This window comes from Colossoma macropomum, unplaced genomic scaffold, assembly GCF_904425465.1.
Source record: "Colossoma macropomum unplaced genomic scaffold, Colossoma_macropomum, whole genome shotgun sequence".
In the NCBI taxonomy this organism is placed as follows: domain Eukaryota; kingdom Metazoa; phylum Chordata; class Actinopteri; order Characiformes; family Serrasalmidae; genus Colossoma; species Colossoma macropomum.
Window position 1 is genome coordinate 37060979 of NW_023494795.1, and position 21866 is coordinate 37082844.

The window sequence follows — 21866 nt, forward strand, 5'->3', positions numbered from 1 at the left end:
GATGCATAGAGTATATCCTATGCTTTACACAGTATTCAGAGCAAAAAGGAACTAGCACAAAGTCACAGATGAACCGCGTTCGAGTCTGAAGCCAGGATAAACAGGCTTTGTCAATTCTACTTGTGCTTTATGCAGCAGCGTCATCTCAGAATTGCTAGAGATCTGGTAGAAAGCCAGCATACCTGCACCTTCATCCAGATAAACCCCTATTTTACTCAGGTACCATGCTGAAAGTTCAGTGGCATTACCGTTATGCCAAAATGTGCATTTGTTGTCATAGCATTCCAAACTCCATGACTGATTGTTATATCCAAACTTGCTGTCACTATAACCGCTATTCCTGGGTATACTGCCATACGACAGGGCAATATGAACAGTGCCGCTCCTCATGACCTCCCAATAACAGCAGCCTTTTACAGGACTATCACACAGAACCTGGTACAAAGAAGTGAATCTCTCTGCATTGGGCTGAACCCTGGAATATGAGGACGATGATGAATGCTCAACCTTTCGGTTCTCTTCAGACAGCTTTAGCGATGCATGACTTGACTCAGGGGACAGCTTCAGCTGGCAAAAATCTGACAAGATAGACATCATTATTTACCATTAACACCAATTCTAAAGGATACAGCAATAGGGATGTGCATTTAGAGTCATTTTGATATTTGAGTATTTGCAAGGGTTAAGCGAATAAGCTCACTCTTTTAAATGATAGCTCTGGTGTAAATAGTGGTGTTAAAAAAAATTCAGAGACACAAAAATTCTGCAGAAAGCAGAGAAATACATTCGAAAACAGAGCGAAAAAAGCAGAGGGAAATCTTAACATCAGCTAGACCAGTTAGCCTATTCAGCGATCAAGTCGTTCTACACTCCTGGGCAAAAAAAAAAATGGGCCAAGCCCAGAATATAATGGTTTTTACAGATGGTTTTGGCCGGTTCAGAGCCTTATTTCAAACCCTATAGAGAACATTTTGTCTCACATTAAGCACAAACTTGCTCAGCAATGTTTTTCAATTGTTTGAAGTCCATCCATCCATCCATCATCTAAACCGCTTATCCTTCTGGGTCACGGTGGGGTGCTGGAGCCTATCCCAGCTGTCATTGGGCGGAAGGCAGGATACACCCTGGACAGGTCGCCAGTCCATTGCAGGGCAGACAGACAGACAGACATACACACACATTCACACACTCACTCACACCTAGGGGCAATTCAGCACGTCCAATCAGCCTGACTGCATGTCTTTGGACTGTGGGAGGAAACCGGAGTACCCGGAGGAAACCCACGCAGACACGGGGAGAACATGCAAACTCCACACAGAAATGACCCTGGTCACCCAGCCGGGAATCGAACCCACTGCGCCACCGTGCCGCCTTGTTTGAAGTCATCAGTGGTAAATGAAAAAATACTGACTCTTCTTTCTGTAAAAGACCGTCTGCAAATTTACACCAAAAACCTCAACATTTATATAAATCAAAGGGACAAGCTCTCCCACATTAAATTTCTTTATACATTTGCTTAATGATCTGTTGTTAAGACCATTAATCTTTTGCCATTTTGGGCTTGGCCAATTTTTTTGCCCAAGAGTGTACATCTGCTTTTTAATATGCATACTTGCCTCACAAATATGAACAAAACAGGCAGTTTAAATCATAACAGTGGCGTTTCATTGAATTGTTAGTCTCTATATTTTCTCTGTCTTTTTGATGGACAATTAGAACAAGTACCCAAAAAGTGATTTCAGTCTTTGAATACTGGCACCTCAACCAGGTAAACCAAGTACTCAAGTACTCTTGCACAGCCCTGTAATGCCCTGACTACATCTAGTAGTAACAAGTGACTTGTATCTGGATTGCAAACTGATTAGATTTAACCACACACATTTATATTTGGCAATCAAATCTTGTTAGATTGAAACCTGCTTGCTGTATGGTGACTAATATGTAAATTAGTTCAATACAAGAACCAATCACTTGTGTTGATCGTTTTTTCTATTCAAATGATGGTTGTCGCCTGGAAACTCATGAACTTTGCATGCCTTATTCATTTTACTCTGGCCTGACATTGGTGTTTATCTGATCACTGAACCCTTCAGCAGAAGGTGCCCTGAAGGTGCCTCCCTCTACCGTTCAAAATATGGGCAAAAAATGGATCCAATGGATTGACACCACTAAACTAACTAACTGAGTAGCCTTCAGTGGCCTTTAGTGGTCCAAGCTACTTTAAATCAAGCAGCAGTTTGGTTTATTTTTACTCTGCCTTGTCGTTGTTCACTTTCTCGCTACAAAACATTTTAACACGCATGGTGATGACCGTGATGACTAATGCAGGAGTTTATTTATTGTAAACAGCCTGGTTGGAGCAGTCAGATTAGATACTGCAAGACATGCAACACATTTAATGAATCACCTTGTTCAGATAGCAGATAACTTTCAGACATGGCATGCACCCTATCAGAGCTTGCTTAAAGATAACCTATGCCTTCTGTTTTCAGGTGAACTGCAGCTGGGCATGCAAACAGCTTTTACAATGACGAGATGCAACAAACACTGAATGCAAATGGCCTCAGGTATGGGAGGAAAAACTCAAGTGTTGCTGTTGAGCAATTAAAGGGCATTATTAAGCCATAAAACTAGTAAAGTAAATTTTCCACTGCCTCTGCTGGGGAAACATATCCTCTGAGGAAAATTCGAGCATTTTCTCAACAGTTTAAGCGTCCAGATGGTTGGGAGAAGTTGTAAACTTGAAAATATAATGCTTCGTAATACTTCATGGTTTCACACAAGCATCAGCATCTATAGCTGAAATCCAGAGCCTCTTCGCATTAATATCAGAAAATGCCTTATTGAAAGTGCATCTGAATGTGTCTTTAGGAGTCACTGTTCACATGTTTCTCCAGCAGGGGGAGTTATTAGCCTGCTCACATTCGTGTGCGTTACTTAAAGAGAGGAAACAGCCATAAACCCTAGCATGATCTTGGACGTGTTTGTAGTAACAACATTTCAAAACAAAAGATTTCAAATTGAAGTTGTTTATTAATAGGTGATGTTGAGTTAGGCAATATCATATTATTTAATATGTGATATCTATTAAAAGATTTTCAGTAAATCAGTTAAATCAGTGTTTCACTGTTGATTTTCTGATGCTCAAACTGTTTGATGCACATCTGTGCTGATCAGTGCAGAACAGCAAAAGGAACATTTTCAGTCACTATTTCATATTTTCATTATCACAGAGATTATCTGACAAGTGTGACACTCCATTGTAGACTTGTTAAATCTCTGCCAAAATCTTTAGAATTTCCTGTCATTTCTGACTTCCGATTAGTTCCAGAAAAATTATCGATGGCTGAAATTTTAGTGCGTCCTTAGCAATTACTACTATTTTTAGCTATGTAATGTATTTTTGTCCATGTTTTATAGATAACAGTGTGCAATACAGTGTCACAATCATGTTTACCAAAGAGGAAACCATAAAAAGCTTTTTAGATTAGGGTTCTCATCTCTGGTCCTGGAAAGCCAGTGTCCAGCGGAGTTTGGTGATGTCCCTGTTCTAGCACACCTACTGAACCTGGCCATGAATTAATGAGTTGAATCAAGTGTTTAACAGGGGAAAGCACCAAACTGCTTTGGATTATGGCCCTACACAATAAGAAAACTCCAGACACAGATACGTTCAGTTACTTTTCGTTACTCAATCATACTGGGCGTATGTCTGAAGAGCACTTGTTTGATGGTGTTTCAACATGAAAACATTCATGACTTACGTTCTTGGAACTCCTGCCGGGTCTTGGGGTTGGCTGGTAGGACAATTTTGAGTTTTATAGCTGCAAAGGGAGATTTAACTACAGGTCATTTTGAATTACTCTAATCCCATGGATCTATTGCTGTACTATGTAAATTGTCTTACCAGCACTTGTCATCTCATTCATTTTTTTATCAAAGAGTTTCTCCAGCTGTTCCTTCAGTCCTGATAAAAGACCAGCGGCATTCAAAAACGAGGGGTTTTCTTTCACTGGGTTGCTTTGCAGGCTCTCCGTCTCAGAAAATGCAGAGAGAGAAAGGAATTCCTGTCGAAACACAAACCAAACATGCCAAGAGAATCAAGAGATGAAACTATATTAAAAAATTACACAAGCTTTCCAGATGGGCTATTCACTCAGAATGGTTAAAAGACCCTGTCACTCTACCTGGAGACACAGTATGTGCTGATCTGTGTGTCCAAGTTGATCGCACTCAGCATCACTCAGCTTAAGACGTGCAACTGTCTGCTCCAGTTTCTTTTGCAGGCCTTCTGCTTGGCACAACTCTTTCTTCTCATAGACTTGGATCAGGTTAGACGTCTGAGACAGTTTCTTCTCCATGGACTGAGTGATCTCGGCCAAGAAACTCTCATTGAGCTCTACAGCTGCCTGTGCTGAAGTCTGCATCAACAGGCACAACACAAAACAAAACGTTTTATAAAAAAAACATTAAACAAATTTATTATTTTATGAAGTTGGGATTATAAAAAAATAGCATTTTTAAACTTAAATAACATATGTTTATGCTTGTGAAAATAATGAACAAAAATATATATAAAACTTACAGAATAAGTCTTGACAGCCTTATTAAGTGCCTGCAACTCTTTCTCTCTACGTTGTAGTAGTCTAGGAAATCTCTCTTGCAAGTTCTGCAGTGGTTTCTGGTAAAGCAAATGCAGAACGAGTGAACAAGTTTCACACTCTCTCTCTCTCTCTCACACACACATACTTGCTTGCAGTTCTGGGTTAGAAGTGCATAAGATTTTTTATTTTACCTATAAAACTAGATTTTAACTCCAGTTAAAGCTCATGTTTGCCAGGTTTGGACTCTTGTTGGAGCTTTTAAACACCACAGTGTCACTGCTAGACTGGGAATAGTCCACCAACCAAAAATATCCAGCCAACAGCATCCTGATGAAGGACTAGAGGATGACCAACACAAACTGTGCAGCAGCAGATCATCTCTGACTTTATATCTACAAAGTGGACTGACAAGGTAGGAGCGTCTAATAGAGTGGACAGCGAGTAGACAGTGTTTAAAAACTCCAGCAGCACTGCTGTGTCTGATCCACTCGTACCAGCACAACACACACTAACACACCACCACCACATCAGTGTTACTGCAGTGCTGAGAATGATGCACCACCCAAACATTATGACCAAGGAGGTGGTCATAATGTTATGCCTGATCAGTGTATGTTGATCTGGGCTGTTTTTTTTACTGTTCTAGTGTCGGTTTAGCTGGTCATCCACCAGGGTCATGGTCATTCTGGTTGAACAGCATACCAGCACCCAAAACAACATAGACTGGTGACCAGCATATTAATTTCCGTTGCTGCTGACCAGCATACCCAGCATATCGACATCCAAAACACAACTCACCCTGTTTTTTCTAACAGGGTACATAACACTTCTCATTAGATCACTATGTACGGCTGTTTACATCTAAACAAATGAACTATTAAGACACTCGGCTGGGTCGGTGAAATACTCCTTTAACGACAGCTATTCTGCTCACACGGTTCTGCATTATCTTTTCAGCCACTCTCACCTGTCGTTGCTCGGACCACTCTTTAGCAGCAGAGACCGTTTTGTGGTCACTGTGCTCATCCATAGCACACAGAAGGCAGATACAGCGCTTGTCCCGGACACAATAAACGTCGAGGAGTTTGTTATGAAGAGGGCAGAGCATCTCCTGTAACCGCGAACAGGGTTCAACCAGCGTGTGTCTCTGAAGGACCGGAAACTCGAGATGAGTTTTCAGGTGAGTTTCACAGAAAGACGCCACGCAGGTGAGACATGATTTTACGGCTCTGCGTTTCTCTCCACTGCAGAAGTTACACTCTCCACCGTTTAACTTCACCTGCATGTCAGCAGGGCTTTTCAAACCCCTCAGCACGTCAGTGAGGACAGTGCTTCGGTTAAGGACAGGCCTCGTGGGGAAGCGGCCTCTGCACTGCGGGCAGCTGTACGCCTTCTTCTGGAGCTCTTCTTCATCCCAGCACTCTTTAATACACTCCATACAGTAACTGTGGCCACAGGGTATAGTCACAGGATCCATTAATATGTTCAGACAAACCGAACAATTCAGATAGTCCTGACAAGCTTCTGTGACGGACTCGGACATGCTGCAATACAGCGACACAAAATAAAGCAGAGAATGTGAGCTGTAGTCCACGAGCTACGAAGACTCGCGCCAAAACTTAATGCACAAGGCATCTGCGTTCATTTCCGCTGTAGGGGACGGAGTCTTCTCTTCTCAGGCTAGGTTTGTAAAAGGGGCGTCATTTTTAGATTCCCCTATAATAATAAATATGAGAACCGAAGCTTAACCCATCAATTTGCACACCTAAAAGTCACATATCGCTGTTGTCGGAAGAAAACCTCATATCTCCAAAATGGTAACTTTACAGGAAAAGGAAAAAAAAAACTACTTTACTTTTAATGTAAGTCAATGGAACCCGACTTTTCGAAGTAATTTTGGGCCGTTTCTTTTGGTCCATCCTTCATGAAATTTACACACAATGTAAAGGACAACAGGCATTTTAAATTATGTAAAAAACCGAAAAATGACAAAAATGAATATGTTCTCTGAGCTTGTCTGAGCACAAATCTGAAGAATGATGTTTAAAAGGTGTTTCAAGTCCAACAAACCATGGCTAAAAAGTGAGTGTTTGTTCCTCAGTGTATCACGTTAAAGGGGAATTCCACAATTTTATTTAAAATTTCTGCATATTTTAATGGTTAAGATGCAAACAAAGTCACTCAGAGTGGTTTGGTGTGAAATACTGAACTCTAGAGTAACTTACTGAGTCACCACTGTTCACAGTGGGGGTGATAGGAACCAGATGTCCGAAGCATTTAATGCCTCTAAAAGCTCCCTCACAGAAAGAACTTACATAAAATGGTTATGAACACTTTCAGGTTTTGGCCTGAAATGTGTTTTTTAGAGCTATTCATGACAGAGAGGTACATGCAGGGTGTTATAAGGCAAAACAGTCCCACAAGAAACGGTATTTTTCCAGATTTATCATCATCATCAACATTACATATAAAAACTCAGAAGACAATGGACCTATAAATGGTGGTTTTGGATAGCAATTAAAATGGCTGTATTTGTGTTGTAGACATGATGGTTCCTGTCACCACCACTGTAAAGAAAAGAAAGAGTAGGTAAGTTTCTCTAGAATGAAGCATTTGACTTCAAACCACTCTGAATGACTTTGTTTACATCTCAAACACTGAATTAAACAGTAATTTTTAAATGTAATCTTTTGTTTACATGGGGCTATTAATCTTTCAATTCAATCCAAATGTAGGCTACAGTGGGGTCCAAAAGAGTCCACTAGTGAAAATGCTTCTATGTTGCATAATTTAATTTACTTAATTTAATACATGGGTTTTCATTACAAATTATTTTCTCAACATAACAAGTTGAGTGTCAGCATATCAACATAACACTTGAGCTGGACTCCACAAATAAGTCTGACTTTTTTTACAAAGGTCTAAACATGGTCAATGTCACGATGTTGCTTAAATTTGAGTAGTGACCTACAAATAGGGCAGAATCTTGAATATTTCTCCTTCATTTTACTCATGGGCTTTGCTTTAGCCCCCCTCCAAATGTTATTTAGCCACCCCGCCCCCTTCCTAAATGTACATTACTATTCCAAGTCGTCTATGGTTTATTCTCGTTCACAATATAGCCTACTGTAATAGCAGCGTGCAACCTGGGGGGAGGCGCTGCTGCTGCTGCTCTAATGCAGCCTTTGCTGTACTACCAGAGATTGACTAACGTAATGTTCAGCCAATCGTATCAGACCTGGGGGAGAGTCTCTTTATGCATGACAAAGTAATCGATAACCGAGCTGAACACAGGATTTTGGCTAAAAGCTCACTAAAATAAACATTAGACCTAATTCAAAATCTACAATGTACAGAGTGAAACAGTGTTAAACAGACTTAATATATCCACCTCCAATATGATTTGTGGCAATTTATGGTTAGCATAGCTGGATATCTGTTTTTTTTTTTTTTATTTTAACAAACGAGGAAAATAACATTATCGGCAGCTCTTTATATTCTTCGTTGTTTGATTTCTCTTCAGTATTTGAAAACAATGACACCAGTATTCACTGTATATTGTTGTTTACAGTAAGCTAATGTCAGTGAAAAGGACGAGGCTGAAGTTGTTTCCTGTTTGCCAGATTCTTGTTCGAATGTTCCCGCTGCGAGGCGCCAGAAAGTAACTGCTGCAGCATTTAAAGTGGAAAATTCAAACAAGAAGCAACTTAAGCTAAGTGTGAAGAGGTCATCATAACACAGTTTTATATTCCTAAATTCCTCTACCTGTAGATGGAAATTAAGAGGCAGCAGCTCCGTCAAAGACCAGTCAGATGAGAAATTTTTTACCATTTAAAACAAACAAACAATCAAGGTCGACAGTACTGAGTCAGAGGAACAGTGACTCTCGACCCACATTTCCCTCCAACAACTGAACAACCTCAGTCAAGATATGTATAATTGTTATGGTATAATTTAATCAGGGAGTGGAGCAAGTCCAGTCGGTTGCACATAAAACAATGCACTGCAGACCATGACAGACTGTCTCTGAGTTACCACATGGCCTGTGTTAAGCGACTGGCAATTTCCTCTTTCTCAGAACATCAGCTAACCAAAGATGTGCAATCTATAGACTTTTGGATTACTCAGCATTATGTGTGAAGTGACTCAGATCACACAACAGCAAGCAGACTTTCACACATTCCCCAACAAACACAGCCACTATAATCTATACAAATCAAATTCTCCTGTTTATTAGTAAAATGAGAGTGCAGTAAAATAAACAAAGCCCTGATCTGGAACTTGAGAGAGCATACATGTACATGTACATTTATGTATATACACATCTTTTATCAATACAAGTGCTTTACATGCATTTCATATAACCAATGAACACAATGGTATAAAGTGGAATCTCTGTTAATATAGAACCCATTCAGAAGTCTAATGGTAGTAGTTCAAATATAAATAAACTACACTTATGATGTGTTTTTTTGGTGAGCACAATTTCAGTTCACAGTTCCTGTTTGCCAGTACATTCTCTAGAAGTCTTTTAAGCAAAGAACTTCAGGTCCAAATCCAAGAAACACACACAAAAACTAAACAATATTTTAATGTGGTGAATGATCCAATCTGGGGCTTGGTGTGTGTGTGTTTGTGTATGTGTGTATGTGTGTGTGTGTGTGTGTGTGTGTGTGTGTGTGTGTGTGTGTGTGTGTGTCTGTTGTACTTCTGTGTCTCCAGCAGATGATTGTCACTACTCCAGATAACAGAAGCAGCAACACCACAAGGATCCCAAGACCTGTATAATAAAACAAACTAACACATGTAAAGATTAAGAAAGCAGAAAGAGACTCTTTCTTTCAATGCTGATTTAAATGGACAGTTGTTTGACTGAGCTGTAGATTGAATGCTGTCTGTTGGTTTGTAGTGGGCGGTTCTGATGGAGATGCTGATGGAGATTTTGTTGGGTCTGTTGGAGTTTCTCTCACTGCAGAGATAAATAACGACCAGACACATAAACACAAACACTCACAAACACAATAAATCACTTCCTGATTAGCTTTATCTGTTACCATCAAACACAACACTGGAGTAAAAATCACTATTAATGATGTTCACAATCACTACAGATAAACACCGTTTACCTTTAATATGAAGTCTGATATATTTATAATCTCTCTGGACTGAACACCTGTAGAGTCCCTGATCCTCTTCAGTCAGGTCCGATATGAGTAGAGAGAGGTTTCCTGAGTTCTTATTGGTCAGTCTGACCCTGTCTCTGTGCTGTCCAGTCTGTGAAGAGTATATTTCTTCAAAGTAAGAGGTTGCAGATTTTACTGATGTAAACTCCCATTTAACAGTGCTTGGTTTGGTCTGTAGGTCAGTGCAGGAGCAGAGCAGGACTACAGACTCTCCTGAGAACCTTGTCACCTCCCCTGTCTCTCCAATCTTCACCAGATCACAACCTGCAGAAATAAAACTTACATTTAAGAGTGATCAATAATTATTCACTTTCACTTTTTAATTTTTTTTTTCTGAGGTACAACCTTACTGCAAAAAAAGCTTTGTCCACGTGTAACAATTTCATTTCGTGCCTAGAAGGTTATTGGACTGCTGTATTAAGTGTAGGAGCTGCAGCATTGTGGAGTTTTTGCTTATAAGAGATACATTTTTAGTCTCATTGAAAACAGCTGACTGAATCATAAAAACTCATTATGTCTTTACATTTAAACTTTTTAAACTTTAACATACAGCCTAAAGTCGGGCCTCTTTCTACTACCCATACAGAAAAAATATATATGGACACTTTGAAATACATTTCAAATGCATTGCAGTTAATTCTGAAATACATTCCAAACACTAAAATGTATTTCAGAATATATTGCCATGTTAACCAAATATATTTTTAAATATATTTATCTTAAAATACATAGAGAAACAATACACATAGAGATGTATCATACAAAATATGTAAATATATTAATCATTTGAAAATGTATGAAAATTGATTTTTTTTGTCTAAAGCACTTTACTGTTTTTAATACCTTTTTTGAATTTGTATTTCAGTATCTTAATTTTAAATATTGGCAAATGAACCTTTAACATAGTGAAAGCAAGTGTTGTAGGTACTGATACACTGAAAATGCAGTTATGATTTTTGTATCTTGTTTATTTGAAATCGACTTTGTGTGAGTGCTGTCTTACTGCTTACATACATGGTAAATGCAAAGTACAGTGCGTAACACAAGTCAGTAGTATTTAGTGTAACCCTTGTTAAAACTACATTGAAAAATTCATATAACAAATACAAATAAATGCAAATATATTTATTTATAAATATATTTATTTTTACAAATATATTTAATCATACATAATAAATAATAAGTAAATATTTTGGCCATTTTCATACATTGCAAAAAATTTATTAAATTCATAAATACATTTGGAATATATATTTTTCCATTTTTTATGGGACTGTGAAGAGGAACTCAGAACTCAGACCAGAATGAGAAAGTGTTCAACTATTTTAAAAATAGTTTAACAGTTTAAAAATAGTTTTAAAATAGTTAGATGCTGCAAAATAAAGGCAGAAGGCTCTGAGTTCCTGGAAATAAGCTTCTACTATGACATGTGTTATATGATAGTAGTTCCATTAGAAACACAGACACTGAGAGACCCTTTACAGATATCATGCAATAAAAGATAAAACCAGGAATACATGTTTACTGAAATCCTGTGAATATAAAATCCTCCACACTGTGAGATTCAGTTCACCTAGATTTATCAGTATGTTCTAAACTGATGTAAGTCAGTGTTTCACAGGGAGAGAGTAAAGTCAGACAAAGCTGCTGATCTACATGGTTAGAGGAGCAGTGCAGTCAGTGCAGTCAGCACTGTGACTCCCCCTGGTGGTGATTTAGAGAAAAACATACAGCTGATCCAGCTCAGTAACACTCATCACACAATACACAATCACACCTTTATCAAGAAATAAACAGCAGATTAATCATAGGGTAAAACTGTGTTCACATCAAAGGGAAGTATCACCACCACTGTGAACAATTCCTGAAAGACTCTGTTTGCATCTTAACGGTTTAGCTGTGCAAAAATATACCCATTTAAAGGCATTACACTTTAAAAAAAAACTGTGCAAACGAGCTTAAAACACACAATAGCACTAGCATCATGCTATCAGCTAAGATCAAACCAGTTTTAGCTTCATAGTCTTCTGAGTGCTGTGTCTGTTTCACCACATTATTTCTTTCTCACATTGAGCTCATGTACTAAAATAAGGCCTGATGAAGTCGCTCCTTCACTGAAGATGGTAGATGATAACCAAAAAGTGAGCTGAAGGAGTGTTTGTGCGTTTACAAAGAACTCAGGCCAGTAAGAGGAAGTGTTCATATAAGTTTTAAAATGTAAATTAGTAATCATATAATTCTAATATATAATGAGTAGTAATGAATAGTAGATCTATTAGACAAAGAAACTGTAAGAGACACTTGACAGGAGTTGTAATAAGAGAAAAAACAGTCATACATGCAGAGGTGTATGTAACGAATTACATTTACTGTCGTTACTGTAATTGAGTACAGTTTTCCTTGTAGTGGTACTTTTTGGAGTAGAATTAAATCATAGTACCTCTACTTGAGTTAATTTTTAATTAAATAGTTTTACTTCGTTACTTTAATTTTCATAACGTTACACAGTAAAAATAAATTATGGGCGTATCAGTTCAGAAACGTATAGGAACAAAACGTGGTTAAATTTAAAAGGTTCACCAATCAAAAAACAGCAGCTCCAGCAGGAAAAACAGTACAGAGAGATCCAGTTTAGTGAAGAAAGATAAAGGAGATCTTAACCAGCACGCACGAGGAACAGACCGCATCCAGTATTCATTTTCACACGAACTAAAGAAAACGGCGTTATAATCAGCGGCCAAATACGAAACCTGCTGAGATTCGCTCTCACAACTCGACTCCAGCCTGAGGCAGAGTTAGCCGAGCTAGCTGATCTGAGCTAAACAGGTACCGTGTTTACGGGTTTCTTCTGTCTTTTATAATGATTCTGTTTATTAAACTGGAAATCTGGAAAAGTGTCTGTCAGCTACTTTAGTTAACAGGTGTCGCCCACAGTCTGCAGTTTACCTGTTTATACAGCCTAGTTTAGCTGCTGTTTTGGAGATAAACAGTCGTGAACGGCTTTGAGACAAGAAATTTAGTCTAATACAGGCTCTTCATAAACTCAGTGAAGAGCAGTGATTCTGTCGCGCTGTCGTTGACTGGCCTGATCTGATCCCTCCCCACCTCTCCGCCTTCTCTCTCTCTCTCTCTCTCTCTCTCTCTCTCTCTCTCTCTCTTTCTCTCTCTTTCTCTCTCTCGAAGCTCAAGTTCAGCAGTGCTTTATTGGCATGAATGTAATGAAACACACTATTGCCAAAGCAGTTAATAAGAAACACATAAACATAAATAAGAAAAAGATAATGTTATAGATTATAATAGAACACTAGAAATTATGTTATTTACATGGTTATTTGTAATCAAAGAAAAAGAAAAGGAAAATAAAAGAGTCAAGGCAAATTTCAGGATATATAATAATCAATAATAATCAATAACAGTTATTTGGTTATCCTCACTGGTCGTCCCTGAGGTTGTGACAGGCTGTCACGTATCTCGCTGCGTGTGTGATCAGCTCGCTCTTCCCTCCTAACACGTACGCCAGTTTCTCAGAGTCACTGCAGAGCTCAAACTCAGGACAGACGCTGCTCACTTTCTTATAGAACTCCTTTCTAATGGAGACGTATCTCGGGCACTCTGTGAGGAAGTGCAGCTCCATCTCCACCACTGAGAGCTCACAGTGAGAGCACAGTCTGGCCTCTCTGGGTAACCAGGTCTGTCTGCCCCGGCCAGTTTCAATGGCCAGACTGTGCTCACTGAGTCCGTACATCGTCAATACTTTCCTCCGTTTTCTCTCTTTAATTGTTGTGAGGTATGGTGCTAATGTATAATCTCGATTTAGGGCCGAATAGCACTGAAGTTTGTGTTGTTGATTTGTGGTCTCAGTCCGGTGGGTGATGTATTTTTTTTTTTGTTTGGTGATAATTTGGTTGGGTCTGATTTTCTGGTAGAGCGTGTGGTCAGGCTGATTGGTGTCTGTGATGTCGTTGGGTTTTAGGTCACTGAGACTCAGGACCAGCTGGCTCAGGGGACTCCTGTCGATGATCAGCTCCTGACTGGCCAGTGCTTTATAGTGGAGTGACTGGGGGTCACTGGATTTTATGTGTTTCCAGAAATTTAGAGCTCTTTTTTGAATATTTAATAGGAGTGGATATTGTCCTAATTCTCTCTCTCTCTGCCTTGGTGTTTGTCTTTACCTGTGAGAGGCTGTGTAGCTGTATAACTGCAGTAAATGCAGTAATAATGTCTGATTCTGTATAAAGTGATCAGCATGATTTCTAGTGAAATATATTACAGTAAAATCAAAGCTGGATAAATTGCTGATGTTGCTGCTGATTTTAACGGTAGAAATGTTCTGAACTGATATCAGTGAAAATACACAGTTTGAATGCTGTGAAGGTGTTTATTGTCTGTAGAGGTTCTATTAACATAAGCTAGAGTCCAGGGAGCTGATGGGCAGCAGGACACTTGCTAAAATTACAATACGACTTATAATAATTTTAATAATTTAATAATTTTGACTCTTTTTTTTCTCTTAAATGAACTCAATTAAACAGTAAAAACCTCTGCACAGTCTTTCAGGGATTCTGAAATACTTTACTGGAAACTAGGACGTCTTATATAATCATCTAACCATGAAATGCATGCAGTTTAATGTAAACCTTGTTCCTTACACAGCTCACAGAAAGGTGTGTAAATGTGCACTAGCAGAGTGAACTGTGATCAGTCTCAGCTCTCAGAACTTTTGTTTTAGTGTTTTTCTGTGCAGATTCAATGCAGATTCTTTGCATTGAGTTGAAGCTGTTATAGCTACAAAGGGTGGGCCGACATCATATTAAACCTTATGGATTAAGAATGGGATGTCACTCAAGTTCATATGCGTGTGAAGGCAGACGAGCGAATACTTTTGGCAATGTAGTGTATGTTCAGGTTGTGACAGCAGAAATATGAAAAAGTAACTAAGTAACTCAGTACTTAAGTAGTTTTTCAATTAACTACTTATTTACTCTTACTTGAATAATTTTATTTACTAATACTTTTACCTGTACTTGAGATCCATAACTGTTATGTACCTTTTCCTTTCATTTCCTTCCGCATCCCTCCATTCTCTTATAAACTGCTACTGACATATATAAACTGATTTGACTCCACTTCTCCTGTTTAAGGTTATTCCATTAATCGTATAACTATTTATTTATGTGTTTATTTTGAAACATTTGCTGAAAACACATATTGAAAACTTTGCTAAATCATGTGGTAGTTTTGATTTTCTTTCATTTGCCCCCTCTCTCTCTTTCTCTCTCTTTCTGTCTCTCCTGCATCTCTGTCCTCACTGCTTACTGACAAGTCACACATTATATATACATTATAAAAGGCTGTCTGTACCAAACCCCAGCTAACAGGAAAGCTCGCTATACTAAAGCATGCTGATTTAGCCAGCAACAGTACGAGCAGTCCAAACAAAAAATGAAATATAGGGTTTGCATTTTACAATCTTAATGTGCTAATTGCGCTCATGAACTCTTCGCTAGCTACATTTTACCATGGCAATGTTACATGTTAGCATGTGTGCTGCGTACCTGAACATCTCAAGAAGTCAAAGTCACTGTGGTACTCAGGGCTATAGCGTTTCATACAGTAGTAAACAGAGTGGGCAGCTAAGTCTGTGGCCAAACCACAGCTGTTCTGAGGTCAGCTGAAAACCAGTCACTGCTCATTGGGTAGTTACGTGACTTTTTTCCACACTGAATCTAATAAAACCCTTCAGACCCTTAGGAGCCAGGTGTCCTAATGATAGTTACGAATATTATGGCCTCTGATAACTTACTGAAGTAATTGTGTGTAGCAGCGGTTGCTAAGCAGTGATTGGAGGGTTTAGGAAAATAAGGCGGAGCTTGGCAGATTTTGATTGGTCATAATACAGTAACAGCGCTCAAAGAAAACTTCAAATTTCATTATTGTGAAAAGTGCGGTATAATAAATACGCATTTGGGTAGGTCTGTGACACCGTGGCTGTGGCCCTGAGCAGACTACCACGTTATCATAATGGAGCTGTTTCTACATTTAGTCTCATGAATGGGGAAATGTGAAAAAATCCTTAAGAAACTACCGAGGTCCAGACCTCGGTGTCCTCATAGCTAGGACTCATAACTACAATCTGTCTCATCATGCCTGCTCTTTATTCAGGGATTAAGACGTATATGAAGGTTAAATAAACCTGTGCAGTTTTGCAATACATTTTCATTTTTGGAATAAGAGGTTGATGTAGTATGTAAATATAAAAATGTATCATTTAATTCACAAATACAATCAATACAATATATGCAAACAAATATATATTCGTGATGTCATAAAAAAACAACACATTTACATATACATATATCCACCCATTCATCCTATAATAGTTTAGCCCCGCCCCTTCAAGTTTGACTTATGAGTGTTTCAGCTCGGACTGTATTTTGAATGAGGTGTGAAAACACAGCAGCTAATTAGACCAGGTCATTTGCATACATCAGTCTTAAAGAAACTTTTTGCACCATTTGTAAACATGCTTTGGTGTCTCTGTCATATCTGGATAAACTCTTGGTCTTGAACAATGGTCTTGATTCCATTAAACTCCAGCCTAGTGTGTCCACCATCTTCTGTTAATGTAACTGTATATGAATAATGAAAACACATTCTGTTTACACTTGTGTTAAATGTGGTCAAGATCCATTTCTGACTACCTTCAAATGTGGTTTGAGTGATCTGTAGGATGTACAGTAGAATGCTAACGTTTGGTCAAATTATGTGTTTTGTAGATTGTTTAAGTGAAAATAAGTGAACACATACTCTTCAGAGAACACACTTGTTTGCTGAATTTAACACACACACACACACACACACACACACACACACACACACACATGTATACATATATAATGTACCCTAACTTTTGCAAAGCCACATTTTTCCCCATTCTGTTAAATTCAGCAAGACAAGTGTGTGTATATATATATATATATATATATATATATATTCATTTTTTTTTAAACTCAAAAAAATGCCAACAGTGTTTGACCTCACAAATGCTCTTCTGGATGAATGGGCAAAAAATCCCACAGACACACTCCAAAATCTTGTGGAAAGCTTCCCAGAAGAATGGAAGCTGTTATAGGGGGACAAACTCTCCATATTAATGACTATGGACTTAGAACGGGATGTCATAAAAGCTCCTATAGATGTAATGTGTAGGTGTCCCAATACTTATATAATGTACATCTGTTTTTTATACTTGTCTTTACATGTTTTTAAACATACCTATTCCACTAAGTTCATACAGGCTCTCTCTAATTTCAAACAACATCTGAATACAGTTAGGAAGTAAATAATTTTGTGCTTTGTACATTATCAGTGCAGTATTAAAGTCAACTAGATCATGAAATTATGAAGCATGTAAATTGATAAATGGTGTGTTGGCCTCTTCAGGTGTTACAGTTAGCCATATCATCACTTTGCAATTTCTTGTCCATGTTGCTTGTATTTTGTTTCCTTAGGATGCATGAATGTCTGGCAATGTCAGCGTTCTTTTTTGTGAGGTGCTCATTCAAGTACTCTCTGTCCCCTTCAGCTTCTTTGCCTGTCTTAGTAGCTCAGTCTTCACAAATCAAACCACTATGACAGGCTTTGCTTTGCTATCCTTTTGGGGAAAGATATGACAAGCTGCAATTTTGTTCCTTTTAATGCTCATGTTTATAGAACTGTATAACTTGCCATCATGACGCTTGTCGCTCCTCTGTCGGTGTGTCCTGCCTGTCTTTACCGCCAGCTGGTTGGTGACCACTCTTCTGCATGAAGGTCCTGTAATTGGTAGTGCTGTATAGACCGAATGGGGCACTTCAGTAAAAGTTTCAAATGAAGTAAAACTGACAACACTAATAAAATGAATAAAAAAAGATGATCATCGGCAAGCACCAGTCATTCTTATATATTTAAAAAATAATTTTGAATTATTGTGCCTCAATGAAAGTTTAGATTTCTCATATTTTCAATGTATTTTAAACACAGAAACACAAGAGTTGGTGTAGCTATGTCATCACTGGGGCCGGAATTCGAGATTTCCCGATGAAGGACCAATGCTTAGACAGGTGAATTACTTGGGAGCCCACTTTCAAAAGGAGACACTAATCAAATAATAAGTTGTCTTATCATCCCTTATTAAGCTCGTGGAGGAAACCTATACAAATACTGTTGTTTGATCTTTAGATGCAGGAAAACCTTCTAGTTCACCGGGACTTTCTTTTTAGCATGTTACATAAATTCAGCCTGGGAAAGTCTTTTGTACACTGGGCTCAAATATATTGCTCACCCATGGTGTCTGTTATAACTAATGATATTACCCCACAGTGCTTTACACTTTTTCATGGTACTTGACAAGGATATTCACTCTCTCCATTATTATTCGCATAATTCATAGAACCATTAGCAGCTGCCATATGACAGAAAGATAAAATCAATAGTATCTCAACCCACAACATCAACCACAAGATTAGTTTAAATGCAGATAACATACTACATTTTCTGCACAACCCCATTAAATCTATTTAAAAAGCACTCAAACTGATTAATTTTCATCTGATTATTCCATTAACTGGAAAAATCTTCATTTCCACAAGTGGGACTGACTGGAATGCTGTACCTCAAAATTATCCCCTAACTATTACTAACAGGTAACATCACATACCTAGGAATAAAAATGTCATCCAAACTGCCTGAGAGAAATTACTTAGTAGACATTTTACATTACTATTAAAAAAAACAGCAGATTATTTAAATCACTGGATGAACTTTTCTACGATAGGATGTATTGCCACAATTAAAATGACAGTTCTACCAAACATGAACTGCTTATTTAAAATGATACTGTTTGAAATGATGGAATACATTAGACACAGTGACAACCAAGCTATACTGGAGTAACAAAAAAAGAAACCCAAGAAAAAACTCAAATAAGAAAAAAAAACACTGGAAAAAGATAAAGATCATGGAGGTTTGGGAGCACCACATTTTCAACACTATTACTTTGCAGTTCAACCTCAATACTTAAATGGACACAAGAAGAGCACTGCCACAACCCATGGCTTGATATTGAACAGTCATATTGCAATGAAATCTCCACTACACATTTCCTATTCCTCAATAAAAATACAGGACATCACAACTTTAACAGCTGGAACAAACTTTGAAATGGCATCTAGTGTATACACACACATATGATATAATCCAGGCTTTAGAATCAACACATTACTACTTGCTTACAACATTCTGGAAATAATCTGTAAAAACATCTTCAGAATGAGCAAGAACACAAACATACAATTAATTCGGTAAAAGATTGTACATAGAATGCATATTATAAAATAAAACCTTTTTAAAATACAGACATGTGCACACAGTGTGTAGTCAAGACTACTGATAGTTACTGTCATGCACACTGGACATGTTCACACCATCTCCATCTGCTTGGGGTACAGCATTTCAATATCATCCTCCTTGTGCCTTTTAAGGGGATCTCTCTGCAATAGAGCTCTCCGCTCTAACAACTGCAAACACACAAACAAACAAACAAAAAACAATACTAATAAATTGGAAAAGCATCATCTCATTATTACACAATGGATTTATTTATTAACAGATCAGGTATAACAAAAACAGACTTCAGCTGCACTCAGAAATGAAACTACAACATGTAATGAAACATTTTCACCCTTGCTAAAATCTCTTTCTTGTATTTGATACCCATTCTTGAGCTCCACAACAGGCAGGGCTAAACTGCTGTAGGCTGAAAAGTCAGATGAATAGAAATGCACTGATTTTCAAAACAGGCTGTTATTGCAGCTTAGTTTCCATATATAGACTGTATGTACTGGATAGTGAATGGTATGTTTTGAAACTTTATCAATGTTTACATAATAGATCAAACTTTTATTTAAAAAAGTGAGGAAAATCTGGTTTATATTCTATTGGCCCTTTAATCTGTCACCTTTTAACCTTGTTTTCTGATGTTTTGTCCTCACCTGTGTTATGGTGTGGGTGGTAGATCTGGGGGATATTGGACAGGTACATTTACAAATTAAAATATTAAAGTAGTCCTTTGGTACTGGGGGTGGTGGAGAGGCTAGAGAGGGCCCGGTTTAAAAAGGAAAAAAGTGTTTTCATAACAACACAACAATTTAATTAATTCAAGGTGGGCTGCCTTCGGGCCTTATATGCATGTTTTGAAACTTTTAACAATATTTATATGCTACATCAAAGTCTTGTTTAAAAAAGTGTGGAAAGTTTGGTTTCCATAATTTGTGCTCTTTAAAGAGTTGAGCTGTTATAAGATCTACAGGACTGAGTCAGAGGAAAAACTCAACAACCTCAGATAATTGTTATGGTATAATTTCATTATGTAACTGAGTGGAGCAAGTCCAGTCAGTTGTACATAAGTCACTGCACTGCATACTATAACAGACTGTCTCTGTGTGACCGCATGGTGTGTTAAGACAACTGGCACCTTCCCCTTTCTCAGAACATCAGCTAACCAAAGATGTGCAATCTACAGACTTCTGGATTACTCAGCATTACGTGTGAAGTGACACGACTCACACAACAGCAAGCAGACCTTCACACATTCCCCAACAAACACAGACACTATAATCTATACAAATCAAATTCTCCTGTTTATTAGTGAAATGAAAGTGCAGTAAAATAAACAAAGTCATGGCATTAAAATATGATGTTCTCTTGCTTATGGGACTTATGGAGGAAGAAATTTTGAAATGCCTGTAAATGTCGAACTCTAGTCAAAACAATTGGGAATGGGAATTGAGGCATTACATTAAATGTGAGCATAAAAGCACGAAATAATTAAATAAAGACACTTTTGTATTACTCTGTTATAGACTCTGAGTGCATTTCCTTATTTATTTTTTATGTACTTTACTTTGTTTTGATGCAGGCGTATACAGCTTGATCTCCAGTGTTGATCTGATCCTGTGCTGGTGTGGCCGTGTTGCTGTGGGTTATAGTAGAGTATGTCACATCATCAGAAACAGTCTGAGAAGAGAGAGAGAGAATAGTGACATTATGTATACAACACACCTACAAGTTGAGTTTTCCAGTGAATACACAAATATATAAAAGTCTATATGCAATAAAAAAATTATAATTTACATTCTATTCAGTTCTGATAGAAGCAGCAGAAAATATAATCCTACAACTCACTGTTCAATGTTGAGCATACATGTACATGTGCATTTAAGTATATACACAAGTGCCTCACATGCATATCACATAACCATCAAGCAAAATGGTACAAAGTGGAATCTCTGTTAATGTAGAACCCATACAGAAGTGTAATGGAAGTAGTTCAAATATGAATAAGCTACACTTCTGATTAGAGATGCATCGATACACATACTGATATCAGGTATCAGAACGTGCTCATTTACTCGTACTCATAAAAACGGACCGATACCAACATTGGATACCCACTGATACTGTGTGATGTACGCCTAGTATGTGTTACCGCGCTAGTAAAGAAATTACTCAAGCTGGTGGTGAAGGAGGCTCTGCTCACACAGAGGAATGTTACTGAATCCGCGATGAGTCGGACACAAAGCCAATAAAGTCATTCATTATTTATTCCGCCTTGACAAATTTCAGCAGGAATACACTGTGCGATTTCAGCCCATTTTAAACACAAACACAATGTCAACTGCTTCCCCGATATGAGTGGAGACACAGAGGTTAGCAAAACAGTCGACATTTCCTCCCAAAGTTTGTATTGTCAAAGTTACAGACTTTACTTTGTTTGACTGAGTAGAACTGCAAGGTATAAATGGTGATTTTTTTAAAAAAAACTGTCTTTGTAAAATATTGGCGAGCACTAAAACATATGTACTCATGTTCGGTCTAAAAAAATGGTATCGATGCATGCATACATCTGACGAGTGTTTGAGTGAGCACAATTTCAGTTCAGACTATCAACAACACATAACAACTTAAACTCACAGTTCCTCTTTAGTCAAACATTCTATAAAAGTCTTTTAAGCAAAGAATTAAAATGCCCCAGATTGGT

At 37.9% G+C, this 21866-nt stretch overlaps 1 protein-coding gene across 1 annotated transcript; it reads right to left on the reverse strand.

The window, feature by feature from the left end:
* Positions 1–51: 51 nt before the first annotated feature.
* Positions 52–13532, reverse strand: LOC118816280 (tripartite motif-containing protein 16-like). The gene is made up of 7 exons (XM_036582806.1): positions 13222–13532; positions 5572–6148; positions 4586–4681; positions 4188–4421; positions 3908–4067; positions 3765–3824; positions 52–578 (listed from the first exon to the last, which is right to left on the reverse strand). Exons 1-7 carry the CDS (start codon positions 13530–13532, stop codon positions 52–54), a joined length of 1965 nt encoding a protein of 654 aa, XP_036438699.1.
* Between the last annotated feature and the right edge of the window lie 8334 nt (positions 13533–21866).